The sequence below is a fragment of the Leptodactylus fuscus genome, chromosome 7, assembly GCF_031893055.1.
Source record: "Leptodactylus fuscus isolate aLepFus1 chromosome 7, aLepFus1.hap2, whole genome shotgun sequence".
Classification (NCBI taxonomy): domain Eukaryota; kingdom Metazoa; phylum Chordata; class Amphibia; order Anura; family Leptodactylidae; genus Leptodactylus; species Leptodactylus fuscus.
The window spans coordinates 112,757,515-112,777,688 of NC_134271.1; the positions used below are offsets into that span (position 1 = coordinate 112,757,515).

At 41.2% G+C, this 20,174-nt stretch overlaps 1 protein-coding gene across 1 annotated transcript; it reads right to left on the reverse strand.

Annotated features, from left to right (window-relative positions):
* Positions 1–2,534: 2,534 nt before the first annotated feature.
* On the reverse strand, positions 2,535–19,735 carry DCAF4 (DDB1 and CUL4 associated factor 4). Its single transcript, XM_075282889.1, has 14 exons — positions 19,696–19,735; positions 16,470–16,563; positions 16,173–16,261; positions 14,625–14,779; positions 13,864–13,946; positions 11,484–11,586; positions 11,024–11,170; positions 9,617–9,666; positions 9,422–9,507; positions 8,780–8,878; positions 7,603–7,700; positions 6,473–6,652; positions 5,224–5,338; positions 2,535–2,847 (listed from the first exon to the last, which is right to left on the reverse strand). The coding sequence occupies exons 2-14, from the start codon at positions 16,556–16,558 to the stop codon at positions 2,642–2,644; spliced, it is 1,500 nt and encodes a 499-aa protein (XP_075138990.1). The 5' UTR covers positions 16,559–16,563; positions 19,696–19,735; the 3' UTR covers positions 2,535–2,641.
* Between the last annotated feature and the right edge of the window lie 439 nt (positions 19,736–20,174).

Sequence of the window (20,174 nt, forward strand, 5' to 3'; positions counted from 1 at the left end):
CCCGATAGTTGTCCCTCACTTTTTTTTTTTTTTTTTTGTTGGATGCTTTGTTCGTTTTCCCTGCTTCCAGAGCTTCCATCTTCTGATGGCTTTGATCTGAGATTGAGATCTGTTGGTTTCAGGGTAGGGCTCTGCCCTTCCGTGTGACTTCTTTAGAGCTGTTGGAGCTCCCTGGGCCACTGGCATCAGGTTTCTGCTTCCCAGGTCTGTAAGGCTCTCACTAGGCCTCAGTCTACTTTTCTCTAAGTTTCACCAGGTACAGAGGCTTTTGCCGATGCCAGTTTGGGTTGTAAATTTCTGCAAGTGGCTGAGCGCGAAAGGTTTGCATGGCTGTGTTTATTCCCATCCTCTGGGACTGCTTTAGGACATACCATGGAGCTGTGTCCCTCAGAGAAATAAGTGAGAAAATTTGAATTTTTGTACTTTCCTTAAAATCCTTTTATCGTTCTAGTCACTGGGGGACACATCTCACCCTTGTTTTGTTTGTTTTTTCTGGCCCAGCTGTGTTTGTTCCTTTTTGGGTTCAGGACAGATTTGTGGTTGTTGGCTCTATATTCCTTTGTGTTTCTCTCCCTCTGCTATGGCAGAAACTGAATTCATGCACAGTGCTGTGGCAGGGTATAGCCTGGAAGTGGAGCCAACAGCTTTTCTTTCCTCCCTTCTTTTTCTCAGTAGTACCTTTTTATAAGTGTGGTAATTGTTTTGTCTTACAACTTCATAGATTGTTTCTTGTCACAATCACTTCTGTGGCAGTGCTTGGTAGTTTTTGTTTTTAAACTAGTCTCCTGATTTGTTAAATGAAAAACAAAAAGTATGTGAGTGTACTAGTGCTCAGAGACATTTCAGCTGAAGTATGGAGTCTTACAGGCATTATATACAGAGGCATTTCAGTTCTTTATTTTTACAGTATACAGAGGCTTAAAGGGAGTCTGTCTGGGCGTTTTGAGACACTAAACCATCCAGAGGTCCTTATGGACTGGGGGGGTTTAGTGTCTCACATTGCCCTGTTATGAAGCCATCAGTACTCTCAATAAAAAAAAAATGTTTTATACTGGTGCCAGGTTCACACCAGCACTTTGGCTTGCATTCATTGCGACCTGAAAAATGGAAACCCAATCCGTTTAAGAAGTGGTAGCCCAAGAAAACAGGTGGACCCCTATAGACTATAATGGGGACTGAATCTTCAAATGGAAACTGAGCACTGGTGTGAACCCACCAGCTGTACTTCCTGCACCAGCAAAGTTCTTCACTAGCGCACACCGTCTTCAGTGTGCGTGCATGCCCCATACCTCTGCCACTTGAACAGTGAAGCCGGCGCAATGGTGTAGGTGTCAGGAGCACCAGAGAACAGTCTGATGAGCCTCATCTCTAAGAAAAATAGTTTGTTTTATTGCTTGCATGGATGGCTTTAAGTGATTTGGGACACTATTTATCCCAAACTCCTTTTATTATATTTTATACTTCCCTGGCTGTTTGACTTGGGGACTTGACTATGCCTCCTTTGAAGGATTTTCTACTTTCTGGAGGAGAAGATCATTGCTGCCTTGGATAAGATTGAATAATATTTAAATTCAGGCTTGTGTAGTATTTATCTTTATTGTCCATCAAGTCTTACTTGCAGGGATGAAAGAACCAAAGATCTGAACTGCTGAATGCACACCCTAAAAAATAGTCTTTCAGCAGCAAATTTATGATGAAACTAATGACGATACCTTTATAGGGCTGCATCTACACTTTTAGAGGATGTCTTTCTTAATCTGCATTGCAGCCCAATTTTTTTTTTTTTAATGTAAAGATTAAGATTTTCTAATTCATACTTTGTCTGGAGTGGTGCGTGAAGCCCCAGCAGGAGATGAAACGCCACTAAAGTCTTTTCATCGAATTTGTATAAGAATAAAATACTAGAGTTCATGAAAATTGAGCTGCAATGTGGAATAAGAAAGGAGTCTTTGGAAAGTGAAGAAGCCGCCCTACAAGGTAATGTGATTAGTTTGGTACAGACTTTCCTGATGACAGATTAGCTTTAAGGTCTAATGCACACAACCATATTACCAACCATTGTTGCACAGTACCGATAGCACACTATGGTTGCATACTGTACCTACGTACATACATTTGATTACTAGATTTTTTTTTTTTTATTAATATGGAAACCTTGTGATTGTAGGCATCAAACAGCTACAATGTTCTTGGATCTAAAATTAAAGCTTTATGTAATTCAGACGGCCACATTCTATAGACCGTAATACAGCAGCCCCATCCTGACCATGGGTCTAATGACTCTGAATAGCTGCTTTATAGGAATCTATGATGTAGATAGTTAGGCTGATGATACATTTTTTTTTTCCTTCCGTGTAGTCTTGTAGGGCTAGCGCCTTACCAGTCATTGATGATATTTAGTAGTGATGTTTCTCTTCTTTCCACATCACTCCAGCCAACAAATTGCGTTTAGACAGAAACTACAAATTCCTAAGAAAAAATGGTATACAAATTTTATTCAATGGCTAATGTATTTAAATATTCATGGCTTGATAATTTCTGCTGTTAAAATAAATATGTTGTTCCCAAAACCAAAATGCTTGGTTGGCAGGTATCAGGATTGTACTGAAGTACCGTAGGTGCAAGTTAGATTAAATGTGTATTAAATGTCATTTGAGTCATAAGAAAAGTGATACAAGTCTTTCTGGACAGCCATTAGTAACCCAGGAACTGGTCTTTTCCCTCCTTGGTAGGAGGAGAATACAACACTTGGTATAGAGTCCTTGGCCGCTGTATGTGGTGACGGGATTGTCCTCAGAAGCCGGGCATCCTGGAAGTTCCATATCCTTGTGTAGCAATCTTGTCCAACTGCATGGGAAATGAGATGAATCAATATTAATTCTATTTAAAGGACTATTCCCATGTCTGCAAATCACTGCTGAGATAGGAATAGCTGCTCGTAAATGCCGAGTAGTGCTGTTTCCATAACCGCTATAGAGGTGAGCAGGAACTATGGAAATAGTGGATCTTGATAAAGTAGCATATGCTAGGTTTTCACTGGTGCTTGACTTTCTGTTCCTCAGGGCCCCAAGAATCAGAAATCTAATCTGCTTAAAAAGCGGTTACCTGTGGACCCCATAGACTATAATGGGGTCCACTGGCTTTCTGCCTGAAAAACTTGAGAAGGGTCCTTCTTGCAAAACCTCTCCCATCATTTTTCAGGGGTCAGAATTCCTGAACATAAGGGCAGGTATAGTGTGAACCTAGCCTTAGCTGTGCTACACTCTCTGTAGTGTATATTCACCTCTGAGAACAATGTAGAGCAGCACTACTTGGCTGTTCCTGGAAAGCCCGCCCTGGTGGTCAGGACTTACGAGTAATTATTCCCATCACGGCGGCAATTTGCCAAGATAGTAATAACCCTTTAATAGTCAATACAAAGTGAAAAGGTAAGATGAAAGCTAATTTTAGTTCTTACTGTAACACAATAGTCACTGAAGTGTTGCCCATAAGACAATCCGAATGAACACATTCATAAAGTAGAAATAAACATTTCTTAAACTATACTTATGTATCTAACACTATGTAACAAATGCATTGACACAGGACAGGAATTGGGAGGGGCGGCTCATCTAACTGTAATAATCCTGGAATTTATATCAATTTTCACACCTGGCTTTAATAAACTAAATGGGTCATTCTGTTCTTTTCTGCATGTATATTTAGTTATAGGGCCTATTTATAGCAATATATAGTCCTGCAGCTAACAGTAAATGTACTGTAAGGGTTCTTCTGAGTTTGTTGTTTAGGACTTTAGTATTGTTTATCATCCTTAGTATATGTCATCAGGGGCCACACGGTGGCTCAGTGGTTAGCACTGCAGCCTTGCAGCGCTGGAGTCTTGGTGTTCAAATCCCACCAAGGGCATAAAACCATCTGCAAGGAGTTTGTATGTTCTCCCCGTGTTTGCATGGATTCCCATCCCATATTCCAAAAAAGACATAATGGTAGGGAAAAATGTACATTGTGAGCTCTATGTGGGGCTCACAATCTACATAAAAAAAAAAAAAAAAAAAAAAAAGTATATGTCATCGAGGTGAGATCAGTGCAGGTCTGACATTTGAGACCCCCAAAATCAGTTGGAAGTAGTACAATGCATGGAGCTGTACCTGTGGAAAGTACATAGTCTCTGGTTGTGTCGGCTCATCTCCCACTCAAATGAACATTCATGGCTACTGCACCAAAGTTCCTATTCAAGTGAACTATAAACTTGTGGCTGTAACATTAGATGGCCATTATAGTGGATGGAGCTGTGTTCTTCCAGGGAGTGTTTTTTTTTTTTTTTTTTTGGTAGCCATCTGCACATATAACACTTTAACTTAATATATACTTTTTCACACAATTTTTTCATTACCATATTTACACTAAATTCCTATTGGTATGTTGTCAGTGAGAGTTAGGAAATCCAGGCAAAAATGGGCCGACATACAAACTGAATGCAGATGTTTGTACCACACATCTCATTTCCAAGCACAGACCTTACAGAATAAACCACTATGGTAAATGAAGAGGTGACAGTGCCAACTACCACAGACCCTGATATAAGCCAACTGGTGGTGTCCCAGGATTTGGACCTCTTTCAGTTGCTATTCATGACCTATCCTACAGAAAAGACCATCAATTGTAAAGTCATAGACCACCCAATAAATAAATTCAGGTAGAGTTACAGCTCATGCCATATAATACATTTACATCCCTAACCACATTTTCTTAACATTACACCACTTTTTTCTTGGCTTACTTTACACCAAACTTTGGGCAATTCAAATCATGTCCCTTTCCTGTTAAACCATGACTCCTTGCAAAGTGAGGCAGAAAAATATTGCGCAAGGCACATATGATACTTCTTGGTGCAAACAGCCAGAATTTTGATGCTTTCCCCTTAGTAAATCTGCACCATTTTGTTAATATGGTATACTAGCTAGTAGAGATGAGCGAACACTGTTCGGATCAGCCGATCCGAACAGCACGCACCCATAGAAATGAATGGAAGCACCTTTGACGCCGGCCGCCGGCAAAGTCAGCGTCTGATGCTGTTCGGATCGGCTGATCCAAACAGTGTTTGCTCATCTCTACTAGCTAGTTGTCAGAGGCAGCTTTTAGAAAGAAAAATTGTCCAACCCAGACAAACCTTCAAACAAAGATTAAGAATTTTCTGTAAAATTTCTTGTACAAATTCCATACCTGCAAGCAGCAAGCCTTCATCTTCCTTCACATGCACAGGTAAGTGAGCGTAACTGTTAACATGTCCCTCATAGTTCTGCACACATTTCACCATCCGCAGATCCCACAGCTTAATCTAGAGTTCACAATTGTAATCAATCAAATAAATATAATCAAATAAAATACAATGTAATCATCAGAAAATATGTAACCGCCTATCAAAAGTCTGAAATAAAAACAAATTTCTTTCATTGTATGTTGATTTACATTCTCCATTATTGATCTTGGTTTCAAAAGGACCACATTAAAAGTATGTTATTACATTTTAAAGGGATTTTTCTAAGAGTTTAAAGAGGACCGGCTACGGTACCGGCACCGATAGCTCTACACCTAGAACACAGAACGGGAAAACCGACAGTGTGCTGAATTCAACGCACTGTCTGTTTTCTAGCGGTATATAAAACCGCATGTGCCCCAAGTGATGAAAGGTTCTCTTTAAACTTAAGACCTATCCATAGTTGAGATTTTTTGGGTATGGCCCCAAATCTATTCATTTTAAATGAGTGACAAGTGAACATGCTTGCATTCTTCTCTGTGGTAACGCCAGAAAGAAGCTGAATACAATTGGTCATCTGTAGCAAGCCCGCAGATTTGAATAGGGATTAACAGGATTGTCTAGGCTAAATTTTTAAAGTTTAAATATGTTGGGAGCAGTAAAAAAAAAAATACCTACTCACGTGTCCCAGTTGCTCTGTTGTTGTCCTGCGCCTCCCAATTTGTTTGCTCTCCTGGGTCTCTTCCTGCGTTGTGCTGAAGCCGCTGATTGGCCTCAGGAAGAGAACACATGATGTTGCAGGTAGTGACATTCAGGCCCTTCGCTGATTAGCCTCAGCGGTCACGTGACCACTGAAGCCAATCAGTGGCTTTAGCATAACCCCCGGGAGCAGATAACACCAGAGCAACAAGGACAGGCGAGTATCAATTCTTTTTGTTCACTGCCCCCAGCTTAATTAAACTTTTAAAAAGGTTTTCCATTTTTTTTGCCTGAACAACCCCTTTAATGCACATGCTTGGCTAGAAGTCAGTTCAAAAGGATGGAACGACCCAAGATCATTGTGCTTGTGGGCGACCGCACACATGAATTGAGGGACGCACTTATGTGCTTCCATCCATCCCTTCACTGCAACCACAAAACAGGTGTGACCAGTGTATATTAAACTGTTATGGGATATCATGGAGCAGTCATTTAAGGCTTTAGTTCTTGACATACCTGCCCAGACATATCGGACACCACAAGGTAGTTCTCATCCTGGAGAAGACGCAGACATGTGATGCTGGAGCCTTGTGAGAATGACACCCCTTTCTTCCAGTCATCAGGTGATCGATAGAAGGCACGTAGATCAATAGAGAATACTTCTCCAGAGCGACAGCCATTATACAGTAGTAAGGTCTAGAAGTATAGTACCCATTTTTGTTATAATCTAAAATGACCCGCTCAAATCCAACATCTTTCATGTGACCTTAGTTTAGCTATAACTGAGTAACTATAGTAGGAGCCCACAATTTCTACATGAAGTGTTCAATGTGAGTGAAAAAGGACAGTTTTTGTGTCATGTATCATTTGTTCCATCAATTTGAAGAAATAAGTTGCTGAACAATTTACAATAATTTTAACTGACACATTGCACGAATGTATGACCTCCTACTCCGTTCTGCTCTCATCCACTCCTCACACAACCGTCGCCAAGATTTCTCCCACGCATCCCCCATACGCTGGAACTCCTTACCACGACACATAAGACTGACCCCCACAATCACAGGATTCAAGAAGGCCCTGAAAACTCACCTATTCAGGAAGGCCTACAACCTCCAATAACACCATCACTGCCCGGCCTCCCCCCTCTCCTTCTGTCTCTACCCCCCTTCCCTCATAGATTGTAAGCCCTCGCGGGCAGGGACCTCTACCCCACTGTGCCAGTCAATCATTGTTAGTATTATATCTACCTGTATATTTTGTGTATTGTATGTAAACCCCCAAATGTAAAGCACCATGGAACTAATGGTGCTATATAAATAAACAACAACAATCATAATAATAATGAACAGAAATGGGCTCGAAATAGCAAGACAGGCAGAGAAACAAACCCAAATCCCACAAACGGAAATCCGATCCGTTTAATCTAACCTGCTAAAAAAAAAGTTACCCATAGACCCTATAGCTATAATGGGGGTTCGCAAGTTCAGACAAATGCGGAAAGAAAAGTGCTTCTTTTCTCTCCATATTTTAAAGTGGAATGGGGGACGGAATCCCCGAGCGAAGATCAGGCGCATGTGTGAACCTAGCCTTAGTCAGATTGTAACTACATACTGTGTACATTTATATAACTAATGGTAAAGTACCTGTGTGGCAAATTGCTGAGCCAAGACATCACTGCTAGTACGGAAAGTGTGCTGAACATCTGTAGCAGCGTTCAGAACCAGGACTTGATTCCGAAGACCTTCCAAGTTGACAGGTAAAAGAAAGGTGAATAACTTGTTAAAACTAATACAACTAATGACTGCGTTTAAAGGGTTAATCCAATCTTACATAGTCATAACATGTAGTCAGTTTGTGGTTTATGGGGCTTAGGCTGGTCTTACACAGCCGTAATGTAAGTCGACAAATGGTCCGCAATTGATGGTTTTCAATTGCGGACACATTATATTCAGTGCGGCCTCTTACACCACTGGATATTTTATCCGTGGTGTGCACTTTATAGAGCAGGTCCGCAAAGGCTGTGAATTCACAGCACTGCACGCACTCGCCCATAGAACTCTATGGGCGAGTGCGGCAGGACACGGGCGTCTGCGGTGTCTATGTTGCTGATCAGCAACTAGTATTGCTGATCAGCAACTTTAGGACTGTAAAATCAATACGGTCGTGTAAGACCTGCCTTAAACTCTGGCCAAGTGAAGTATCCTGTGTAAGTATTGGCACTATTATTGGTAAAATTGCTAAATTATTACTGCAAACCCTTCATTCTGTAAATCAGAGGAGGATCCCAGAGGTCAAAGGCAATTCTAAAGCAATGGAAAATAAGACTAATATACCATCATCTTATAACATGGAAATAATCCTTTAATACATTGCAAATGAGACACTTCTTTTATACATGATAAAACCCTGTACTTTTAGAAGATCTATGCAATAAATGCACCGTGATTTTATGACAGCAAGTAAATTATAAAGACCTGACTGATTTTTATTTCTTTATTTTTTAGGCCTGCTTCACAACTGTGTTCAGGGAGTCCGCTTGGGGACCCCCTGAATGGAAACAAAAGTGCAAGCAGCACTCTTCTCTCCACGTTTTGTGCAGAAACCACATGGACCCTATAATAGTCTATGGGATCCGTGTGGTTTCTTAGCTAAGTGCTTTTTAATGTGTATAGGTTTCCGTTCGGAGGGTCCACAAGCAGACTCCCTGAACAGAAACCTGAGCGCAGATGCAAAATTTGTCTCTATAGATTCATAGGACTAATAATAATGGTTAAATCCATTCTGAAAATAAAAAAGGGATGGAAAGATACAAGAACAAACCTGCTGCATATGAACACTCCAATCGAGGGTTTAGACACCATGCACAAGACCAGGCGTTAGAGATTCTGATATTGTAGACGACTTCTGGACGGACATCATCTATAAAGGTAAAGTCATTTGTTACTTTAACTGATATAGTCTTGAAAAAAAAAAACCTGCTAAAATTTTAAGGCAAAATCTTACAATAATACTTATGTATGACACTACTTCAGCACCTATGAAATCTCCTCCAATGAAGACATATACTTTTGAGGAGTTTAAAAGGGAGTCTGTCACCAGAACACAACCATGCAGATAGATAGGTTAGGGTAACCTGGATTGAATGTTGTTTTTACCTTGTGAATTGGTGCCTCAGTTGCTGATAAATAGACATTTTTGCAAATCTGCAGATAAGCTCTTTGGAGCAATGAAGGCATTGCCGATTCTTCAAAGAGGTAAGTCACAATGCCCTTGTTGCTCCAAAGAGCTAATATGTATAATAACAAAAAACAGCAAAATCTCATCAACAAGGACACCCAATCACAAGGGGAAAACACCATTTGATTCAGGTGACTATGCCTGATCTATATGCGAGGTTGGGGTTATATGCTGGGTTCTAGTGACACACCCCTTTAAAGATAATTAAATACAAGACGACAGTACCATAGTCTGCGGCCAGGTTCCTGAAACGGCATGCTGGAATAAGACTGACACAGCCTGGAGCCTCAGGTTTTCCAAGAAGACAGACTCTGAATGACCATCAAGGACTAGCAACTCAATAGGTCACAGATGCAACATCCTGATACAGGAGATCAGACCTATATCAGTGACAACTTAGTCAGCAGAGTAAAAGGATACAGGACATGGGAGTCTGGTGCATTTAGCGAGGCCCAACATGCAGTAACCACCTTTGGAAAGAATAAAATGTTCCAATAAATAACTAAGTAATTAATAAATCTACTAAAGATATGTAAACATCATTTCAAGCATCAGAGTTTAGAGGCTTTGCAATGGGAGCAGTGGGATATTGGTAAAGTGAGTTCTTTTATGTTTTTAATACATTTTGAGCCAGTTTTAAGAAGTTTCAGATAGATGGGATTCACATGAGCAAAACACGTTTTTTTTCTGCTTTTGGATTGGTGCCTCAGTTAAGATAATCCTTTAGGGGAGCCCTCACACGGCATAGCGCGCCGCTCCTTTAGACACGTATACACGTGTCCAAGCACAGCGCTTCAAAACAGAGTCCATTGATTTCAATGGGTGCTGATATACGCGCGCTACCCATTGAAATCAATAGGTAAAAAAGCCTCCGATTGATTTCAATGGGTAGCGCGCGTATATTGGCACCCATTGAAATCAATGGGCTATGTTTTGAAGCGCCGCGCTCGGACACATATATACGTGTCTAACGGAGCGGCACGCTACGCCGTGTGAAGGCACCCTAATAGTCCCACCATGGGGAAATTCAGTGCGTTACAGCAGCATGATGATACAATAATAATATAAAATACAAAATGAGTACAAAAAGCTGCTGAGATATGAACTTTTTTTTTCCTTGTTGTGCTAATAAAGTATTTGAGACAATGAGGGGATAACCATTGCTTTCATCACACCAAAGAGCTATGCTTTCCTGCACACAATCCCCACAACCCTCCCTGTTATAACTGACATTTACACTGCCAGGCCATATCAATCATAGCAGTAATGCTGGGTTCACATCCACTTTTGGTAATCCGTTCGGGGAGTCCACATGGGGATTCCCCCGAATGGACTACCAAACGCATTGGCAAGCAGTGTGCAGTGAAAGCACACAGACCCCATAGAGTATACATGCAGACAAAAAAGTGCTTCGTGATCCACCTTCATGTCCGCATGACACGTGCAGGCAGCGCACAGAAAACACACGGACCCCAGTATAGTCTATGGGATTTGTTTGCTATCACTGCACACCACTTGCCAATGTGTTCGGTAGTCTGTTTGGGGAGTCCCCATGCGGACTCCTTGAACGGATTACCAAATGCAGACGTTAACCAAGCATAAGGAAGCTCTTTGCTATGATGAGAGCAATTGTGACCCCCTCATTGTAACAAACTGCTTAATAGCATATAAACCCCCCCCAAAACCTGATATTTCGCCCATAGAGGCGCCAATTGGAAAGCAGAAAAAAAGTTTTGTTAACATGAACCTTTAAATATCTGACTGTGCTTATAGTTCAAAAGGGCTTGTTCTGTTGACAGACTCCAAGTAAGGAAGCCAGTGTGTTACCTTCTGGTTGGTGAAGTATGGATTATCATCATGACTCTCTACTGTCGGTACATCTTTCCACAGCCCATTAAGATTTAATAGACCATATTTACAAAATCCATTCTCCATATCATTCACGACAAATAACCTTTCATAGGACGAGTCGGCCTAGAGGATATATAGAAAAAACTTTACGTCCGAGATGGTGACCAAAGTAATAGCAATACATGCTTGTAACATATGATGTATTAGAAATAGTCCCTATATTCAGGACTAGTATAGCTGTAAATCCAAAACACAAATATACTGCGCACTCCCTCTTTAAGAGTGCATGTAGGGAACTACACTATTCCTATGAATAATACATGATCGACTTTAATAAATTAATTCAACTTTTCTTATTTATTGAAACATATCATGTGTTATTCATAGGAATAATTTAATGCTGTAGCATAAATTCATTCCAACACCATAGACTTACCAGAATGAATTCATACTTATGTGTCCCAGCACCAACAGATTCAGGATTTACAATAGATACTTCCTTCCTTTGCATACAGGTCACTTTCAGCTCATGAATACGTCTATAGGGGTAAAAAAATAAAAATGAAGAGGCATGTACAGGTACGATCTGTGGTTCTCTAATACTTGCTACATGATGCCACATGCAATGACAATTGATAGTTTTTATGTGTATGTTTCTGTACTGGGAGTATATAAAAGAAATAAACTCGATCCACTGAGTGGATTTCATCCCCCACCCATAGAAGAGAAAAAAAAAAAAGCCAGGGATGGAGATCAAATTTTACAATGCAAATTTGAAATTTACAGCAGATTTTTAATAGAATTTTTCTAGTGAACGTAAGACTGCTGTCAATTCAAATGGCTAATTTTGTCAGAGTGTTGAGGGAAAGCTCTGTGCTCGTGCCGTCATCACTGAGAGGAAGCGAGCTGTCCCCACATCTATTATCGATGGTGTGATCCTATATTACCTGCTTTCAACTTTATAACAGAGGTGTTACCTTTTAATGTGAAGATATCAGATGACTCCTAAAGAATAGAAAGTGCCAACCATTCTGAGACTCTGTGTTAACCTGCAAGATCTAATAAAGGGATTTTACAGCTCCAGAAAACTAAGTGTATTATTGCCTAATAGGAGCATGTTATAATAAGATTCCGCTGCTCCAGTTCACAAGCTGCTGGGTCTCTGCTAAGCTCTGTTGTCTGGTCTCTCCTAACACAATGCATGCTCTGAGACCCCCATCCAGTGAGCATTGGCCCATCTCAACCAGTATTTGATGAACAGGCATCTGCCTGGACCTGGCAACCTTTTAACCAGAGCAGTGGCATAACTAGGAATGGCGGGGCCCCGTGGCAAACTTTTGACAGGGGCAAATCCCCCCCACCCCAGCCGGTGACCCCAACCGACCCCCCCCCCACACACACATTCCTGCATGCACCATTATGCCCCATGGTGGCCCCTGCACACAGTATTATGCCCCATGGTGGCCCCTGCACATGGTACTTACCCCCAAAGTGGCCCCTTCGCAAAGTATTATGCCCCATTGTGAACACTCATGAACAATTATTATACTCCCCAGAGGAGGATACAAACATAAAAAAAACTGTTACTTACCTTTCCCTGGCTCTGGTGCAGTCCCTGCTGATGTCGGCCATCTTCAATGACGTACGGGATGTCACTTGAGTCGGGCTTGCGTCGCGACGCATAAGGACGCAAGCCTCTAACCATGTGACATCAGGGACGTTACACAAGTAGGCCTGAAGCCTGTCTGGAGCAAGGAGAGGTGAGTAACAGTGGTTTTTATGTTCCCTCACCTCCCCTGGGGATCCGATCATTATACTCGGGGGTCTGAAAAGACTCCCGAGTATAATAATAGTGTTTGTGGGGCCCGCAGCCTTACTTACCAATCCCGGCTCCTACTCACAGCGGCCTTCGCAGAAGGGGTAGCGAAGGTGGCTATGAGTAGGAGCCAGGATTGGTAAGTAAATAGGGCCCTTTACCTGCTGGAGTTACTTTAGCAGGAAAGGACCTATTTAAAAAAAACAAAAAAAAGGCGTAAGAAACCTATTTTTATTTTGAAATGTCTCTATTGGACCTTTTTACACTTAGTTTTCTGGGGTTGGAAAACACTTTTAATTAATAATTGTAAGTGATTAAAAGGAGTTTCTAGGAATTAGTGCAACCTGTGCGGTGGTAGAGGGGTAAAAAAAAAAAAAAAAAAAAAAAAAAAAAAAAAAAGTGCACTCACTTGTTCCTAGTGCTCCATTGTGCCCGTTAGTCTCCTTCGCATCTCATGCTGGGGCACAGTGAACATACCCTTTATCTCCCAAAGCGCAATTTTGCTAAGAAAATCAACTTTTAATGTGTATGCAAATGAGCTGATTATTACACCTGGGGCATGGGCATGCCTGTTGGATCACCTATGGTTGGCTTCAGCACCAATCTCTAACATAAATATTGACACGTCCAAATGATTAGTAACTGCAGGCAAATGGATGCACTGGTAGACAAGGCCATGGCCTAGGTGCTCCGAACAGCTAGTCTGCATACAGATTACAAATTGTTTGGTTTTTTTCAGCAACAAGATTGCACTGACACAAAAACTTATATTGACTATGTGTCAATAAGCAATCCTGAAACAGCATGTAAGTGGTTTTCAATTAATTTTGCAAGTGGTTGACTCCCTTTGACATCATTTCTCAAATGTAATAGTTAGATAGTATGTATGTGAGCGTGCCCTAACTGGAATTTACCAATTAAATCATTCCCTTTCAGCTATGCTTATGGTTTATAATAACAGCATAACGTGTCTGGTGACATTATGCATATTTTTTCACACCTGCAGTAGGTTGTAGAGGGCAGCAGTCCAAGCTGTTGTTTACGAAGCAGCAATGAGGCGTTTAATCCAAGTCTGCTCGATTTCTGCATAAACCGACAAACAGATGTCAGGCCATTTAGACATTAAAAGAGTATAGGTACATACAAATGAGGAAGTATGACTGCAAAAAGTCAAAATAATAAAACTTCTCTGTAGAGTTTATGTACTACATAACAGAACACTACATACAAAACAGTCTGATGGAACACGCCACCATTTTTTTTTTGTGTTGCATACGTATGGAATCCAATACACCAAAAACCTTCATATGAGATTAGTTATGTGCAGCTACATTATAGAGCTTATGCACTATATGTAGACCATATAATGGCTCCATATAAAATTGAGTTGTCTCCACTTAATGTGGATAATATGTCTTCACCTACAAGAGGAGATGGATGGCAGGAAGAGACAGCAATGGAATATAATTTGAATATACATAATCTATTTTGCCCTTTTTGGAAGCTATACAACTATAATATTACATGTAGTGCAATTCCTATCATTTGATGTTCAGTAATCCAAAGAGTTCGCTAATAGTCCAGCATGTGTTTCTGATACAGAAATGCAATATAGTTGACAAGATAGCACTGTTCTGGGATAATCAATTAAAAATTCCTCTAGATATTGCACATATTTATAGGTGGAAATAGCAAAAACATCACTATACCAGATTAATACACGCACTGTACATATATGTATAAAACCATGGCAAGAATCACCTTTCTGTTTTTATCTTCTTCTAGATGCTGTAGTCTCTTCACCTCCATTTCTTTCTTCAATATCCCCTCCTTTGTCAGTGGGTTACAGTTATTGTGCCCTGGTAGCAAGCGGAAATATCTGTTCTTTTCAGGGTCATAGTAAAATCCAGGAAGTTCTAAACAGAGACCAGAAAAGTCATGTATATGTTGTATTAGCCAAGCAGAACAGGACGTTCATACAATCGATATCTGTATACTTCGTAATAAAAGCAATGAAGAATGTATATTTCTATGTGCAAGCAATACAATTTCCTGATATAACTCGGTTGCCTGAAATACTTAATTCACACGAGTACTTTCTGCATATAAGGGGAGACCAATTGATAAGGCTACGGCACCAAAATAGAAGGAGGGGAGTCACTTATTACACACATCTCCCTATACCAAGCTTTATTCTCTCTCTGAAAAGCTATGGTTAAGGCAGTATGAATCACCTGACAGGTTTGCGTTTATATGTTTTATATGGTTAAAATAAACAAAAAACAAACATACTACACCTTAGGCCTAGTTCACATCTGCGTTTGGTATTCTGTTTGGGAAGTCCGCATGAGGACCCCCCCAAATGGAATACCAAAAGCATTGACAAGAGGTGAGCTTATGAAAGAACACGGACCCCATAGACTATAATGGGGTCTGTGTGTTTGCCACGCAGTGTCCGCATGGAACATGCGGAGACAATTGTACTGCAAGAACTACTTTCCTCTCTGCATGACTCATGCGGACACTGCGTGGAAAACACACGGACCCCATTATAGCCTAAGGGCTCCGTGTGCTTTCATAAGCTCACCGCTTGTCAATGCGTTCGGTATTCTGTTCGGAGAGGGGTCCTTATGCGGACTTCCCAAACAGAATACCAAACGCAGATGTGAACCAGGCCTTAAAGGGATTGTCCACTTTTGACAATTGTTGTTTGCTATAAGGTTGTTCTGTTGCTGGGGCATCCAGTGATCACTCTATTACAGTAAGGCTACATTCAAATCTACATCTTAAATCCATTTGGCTGGTCTATTTGGCCAAACCAGAAGACTGGATTAAACAATAAAAACAATCCATCTAATGTCAGAAAAGAATGTATTTATGTTGGCTATCCATTATTTTCTCCCTGACATTGCTGGACAGAAAAAAACAAACAAAAAAAAAACCTGGCTTGCAAGACTTCATTCACGATTTCAGGCAGACTCTGAACGCAGATGTGAACACGTCCTAATTAATAATGGTCTCAAATGAAGGACACCCTGCTATTGGAATTGAAGAGACACACAGTGGTTCTGGCCAAATGCTGCTGTTTTTCCTTCACAAAGTGAGGCATTTATTGATTTTTGGATAACACTTCTTACTAGCCTTACAGCAACCCGAAAATCTGCGCGGCCAGTAACAAGTGCCAGCCAATAATCAATAAATGTTTACCTTTGTGATGTGAAAACACTAGAGAACTGGCTCAGCATACATGTGCGTCTTCACTCTCACCTAAAAAGACTTTATAAGCAGACACTTCCTTAAGGTACTTACCAGGCACTGAAGATGATTGGGCTGAACCAGATGAAGAACCTGCTGAGGTGTCTGAGCTGTCAAACTGTGATGATGCTGCGGACCTATACCTTCAAAATTAAAAAAGATGCAAAGTGGTTAAAAATAAACAAAAACAATAAGGAAATATTAAGACCTGGAAGCGTTTCAGAAATAAATTAAGTATTTGTCAGGATCAACCTGAGATGTCAGCGTGCTCAACTCTTGGCCACTTCAAATCACACAATAGACAGTGATGTGAACGATCTCGTGGTGAACATGGAAACATTCTGAACTCACCTTTCATTGCTGCGCCAGCGTGAATCCCTTCTCCGCCAATTATTATATCTTTTGTGTCCCTTTCCTTCTGGTTTGTAGTTTCGTCTCATTGTATCTGTATTTAAACATTAATAGATTTAAAGGTTTTTCTCCCAATTTACAACCTTCCCAATGTCCCAAAAAAAGTAAAACATTTAAAGTCCGCGCCCAGGACAAAATGAGCTGATTACTATGTAATTCCCGATTTTAGTCCAAATGCACTACTAGTCAGCTCATAATCATCCACACACTGCTACTCAGCTATAGTACATAGCCATATAGACCCAAAGTCATTCCTTTCGCAATGATATTGAACAGTATTGTAATGCAGCTCTCTGTTAAATAATAGGGAGCAATATTAAGATGAAGGTGGCTCATGCCAAAGGTAGCCTAATATACCCTAGTAAACAGTCACCCACAGCTCAACAAGAGAATCTGTAAAGTATGTTAAAGAGATTATTATTATTGTTTATTTATACAGCACCATTAATTCCATGGTGCTTTACATTTGGGGGTTACATACAATACACAAATTATAAAGGTAGATATAATACTAACAGTGACCGACTGGCACAGTGGGGTAGAGGGCCCTGCCTGCGAGGGCTTACAATCTATGAGGTAAGAGACAGAAGGAGAGGGGGAGACAGTTCAGATGGCAGTGCGGTGATAGTGTTATAGGAGGTTGTAGGCCTTCCTGAATAGGTGAGTCTTCAGGGCCTTCTTGAAGCCTGTGATTGTGGGGGTCAGTCTTATGTGTCGTGGTAGGGAGTTCCAGAGTATGGGGGATGCACAGGAGAAATCTTGGAGACTGTTGTGTGAGGAGCGGATGAGAGCAGAGCGGAGTAGGAGGTCATTGGAGGATCTGAGGTTACGTGTGGGCAGGTAGCGGGAGATTAGTTCAGAGATATATGGAGGGGACAGGTTGTGGATGGCTTTGAATGTTAACGTTAATAGCTTGAACTCAATTCGCTGGGCTATAGGTAGCCAGTGGAGGGACTGGCAGAGGGGAGCATTCTATCATTACAATCGCATTTTTTAAGACTAACACATAGGAATAGCCTTAAGGGTATGATCACAAGTTTTTTTTTTTTTTTTGCAGGTGTATTTTGACGTGGAATCTATCACATGGAAACAAATCTGCCATGTGTAAATACACTCCTTTTTTAGTTGCTTCTCCCATTCACTATGATGGAGACTGCCTGCATATTTACACAGACACCTCTCTCATACCTTCCAACTGTCCTGGATTCAGCAGGACAGTTTCCAGGTCCTGTCCTGCTGTTCTGGTCTGCAGGATGTATGTCCCGGATTCAACTCATCTGCATCTGGAGGATTCAGAGGAGTTGAATACAGTAGTAAAGCAAGAGCTGTGTGTGGTGGGGGACATTAACCCCTTCCCGACATGCGCCGTAATAGTACGGCGCGTGTCGGGTCTGTAACTATGGCGACCGCCCGGGAGCCGGGCGGCCGTCATAGCCGCCGGGTGTCTACTGCTTCAAGCAGTAGACAACCGGCTCTAATGCCTCCGATCGGTCCCCGGACCGATCAGAGGCATTAACCCCTCCGGCGCTGCTGTCAAAGGCGCCATCTTCCCGGCGGCGCATGGGCACCGCCATTTTGGCAGGGATCGCCGGCTCCTGGAGCATGCTCCAGGGCCGACCCCCCGTTGCCATGACAGCCGGGAGCCTTGTTAAGGGCTCCCAGCCAGTCTGCAAATTGTCTCTTTTGCAGGCTGGTGTATACAGCCTGCAAAAGAGATGATGCTTTTTTGCAATGCATTGCAATGCATTAGCATTGTAATGCATTGCATTAGTGATCAGACCCCCTGGGGTTCAACACCCCTAGGGGGTCTAATAAATGCAAAAAATTTTTTTTTAAAAAAAAGTAAAAAAAAAATATAAAAAAATATAAAAAGTATTAAAAGTTCAAATCACCCCCCTTTCCCTAGAACAGATATAAAAGTAGTTAAAAACTGTGAAACATATACATGTTAGGTATCCCCGCATCCGAAATCGCCCGCTCTACAAATCTATACAAATATTTTTCCTGTTCGGTAAACGCCGTAGCAGGAAAAATAGTCAAAAGTGCCAAACCGCCGTTTTTTCACTGTTTTAATTCTGCTAAAAATTTGAATAAAAAGTGATCAAAGCAATAACATTTCCCGAAAATGGTAGAACTAAAAAGTACACCTGGCCCCGCAAAAAAAGACGCCCTATGCATCCCCGTACACCTATGTATAAAAAAGTTACGGCCGTCGGAATATGGCGACTTGTAGAAAAAATTTTTTTTAACACCGTTTTGGAATTTTTTTTAGGGGTCAAAATGTAAATAAAACCATATAAATTTGGTATCCCTGGAACCGTACCGAAACACAGAATATAGGGGACATGTCATTTTGGCTGCACAGTGAACGCCGTAAAACCAAAGCCCGTAAGAAAGTTGCAGAAATGCATTTTTTCTTCAAATCCACCCCATTCTGAATTTTTTTCCTGCTTCCCAGTACATTATATAGAATAATTAATGGTGGCATCATGAAGAAAAAATTGTCCCGCAAAAATTAAGACCTCATATGACTCTGGGAGCGGAGAAATAAAAAAGTTATGGGGTTTAGAAGGAGGGGAGTCAAAAACGAAAATCAAAAAATGCCATCGGCGGGAAGGGGTTAAACTGTGGGTGCACCAGGAGAGGGACTTTATTCCATGGGGACAAATGGAGGAGAACATTATAATGTGGAGGTATATAATATTAGGAGTATTATACTGTGTGGGGAGCACAAGGAGAAATGGATGGGAATAGGCAGAGTCAGTGTAGAAATGAGTGGAGATAAATTTGCCTTAGTGGGCTATGCGCCGCACATTCTGCCCCATGAAAGTTGGGACCACCAAACCATTCCCAGTGCCAGCCATCAGACATGAATGACATACATGACTAATACACCATATATGTGTATGATAGGAATATCTCTTCATAGCTGATGTCCAATTTGGTGGGAAACCCCTAAGTCTCATACAATAATATGAAGCATACACCGACAACGGAAGTAACAGAAAATCTTTATTACATGACACATTACCGACTACCGCTATAAGCTCCTGCAATGGAAGACAACTTCCCAATACAATCGATACAATAGATATCTAAAAAGTGACGTCACAACCCTGCACAGACAGTATATAAAGTGACAGCCCGATATACTTACATCATAGACATCAGGAAGGTCTGTTATTACACGTGGAAGCCAATCACCATAGAGTCTCCAAAATTAAAGCAGGAGCGGCGATTCAGTTCGTCACACTGACATCTAGTGGCCACAGCTGAGATTACATTCACTAATGAAGCGAGGTCGTCTGCAAATATTGTTACTCATACTGACATCTAGTGGTGGCAGCCGGGATTACGGGCAATGAGAGAAATGGGACAGGTGAAAGCCTCTCCTCACCACGGCCCGCTACAGAGCCATGTCATACAAGTTAGGAGAAGGCTCCGTGAGGAGAAAGCTTCATAAAAGTGACAGAAACCCCAACCAAAATGAATAAGATGATTGACATGTAAGTCATTCTCTTCATTATGTTGTCATTTCTAAATGGCGGGCTATTTTATGTCTTCACCTCAGCAGACACACAGCATTGGAGAGGGAGAGAAATATGTGCACCATAATTCTGAAGTAAATTGCACCTAAAAGCTACA

What these genes read in the sequence shown, in the direction of transcription:
- DCAF4 (XM_075282889.1), bottom strand. Translation starts at nt 16,558, where the DNA reads ATGAGACGAAACTACAAACCAGAAGGAAAGGGACACAAAAGATATAAT. An exon ending in GGAGTGTTCATATGCAGCAG is followed by an intron (nt 7,701 to 8,779) that starts GTTTGTTCTTGT and finishes TCAACTTGGAAG; the next exon opens with GTCTTCGGAATCAAGTCCTG. An exon ending in TGAAGGCTTGCTGCTTGCAG is followed by an intron (nt 2,848 to 5,223) that starts GTATGGAATTTG and finishes TTTCCCATGCAG; the next exon opens with TTGGACAAGATTGCTACACA.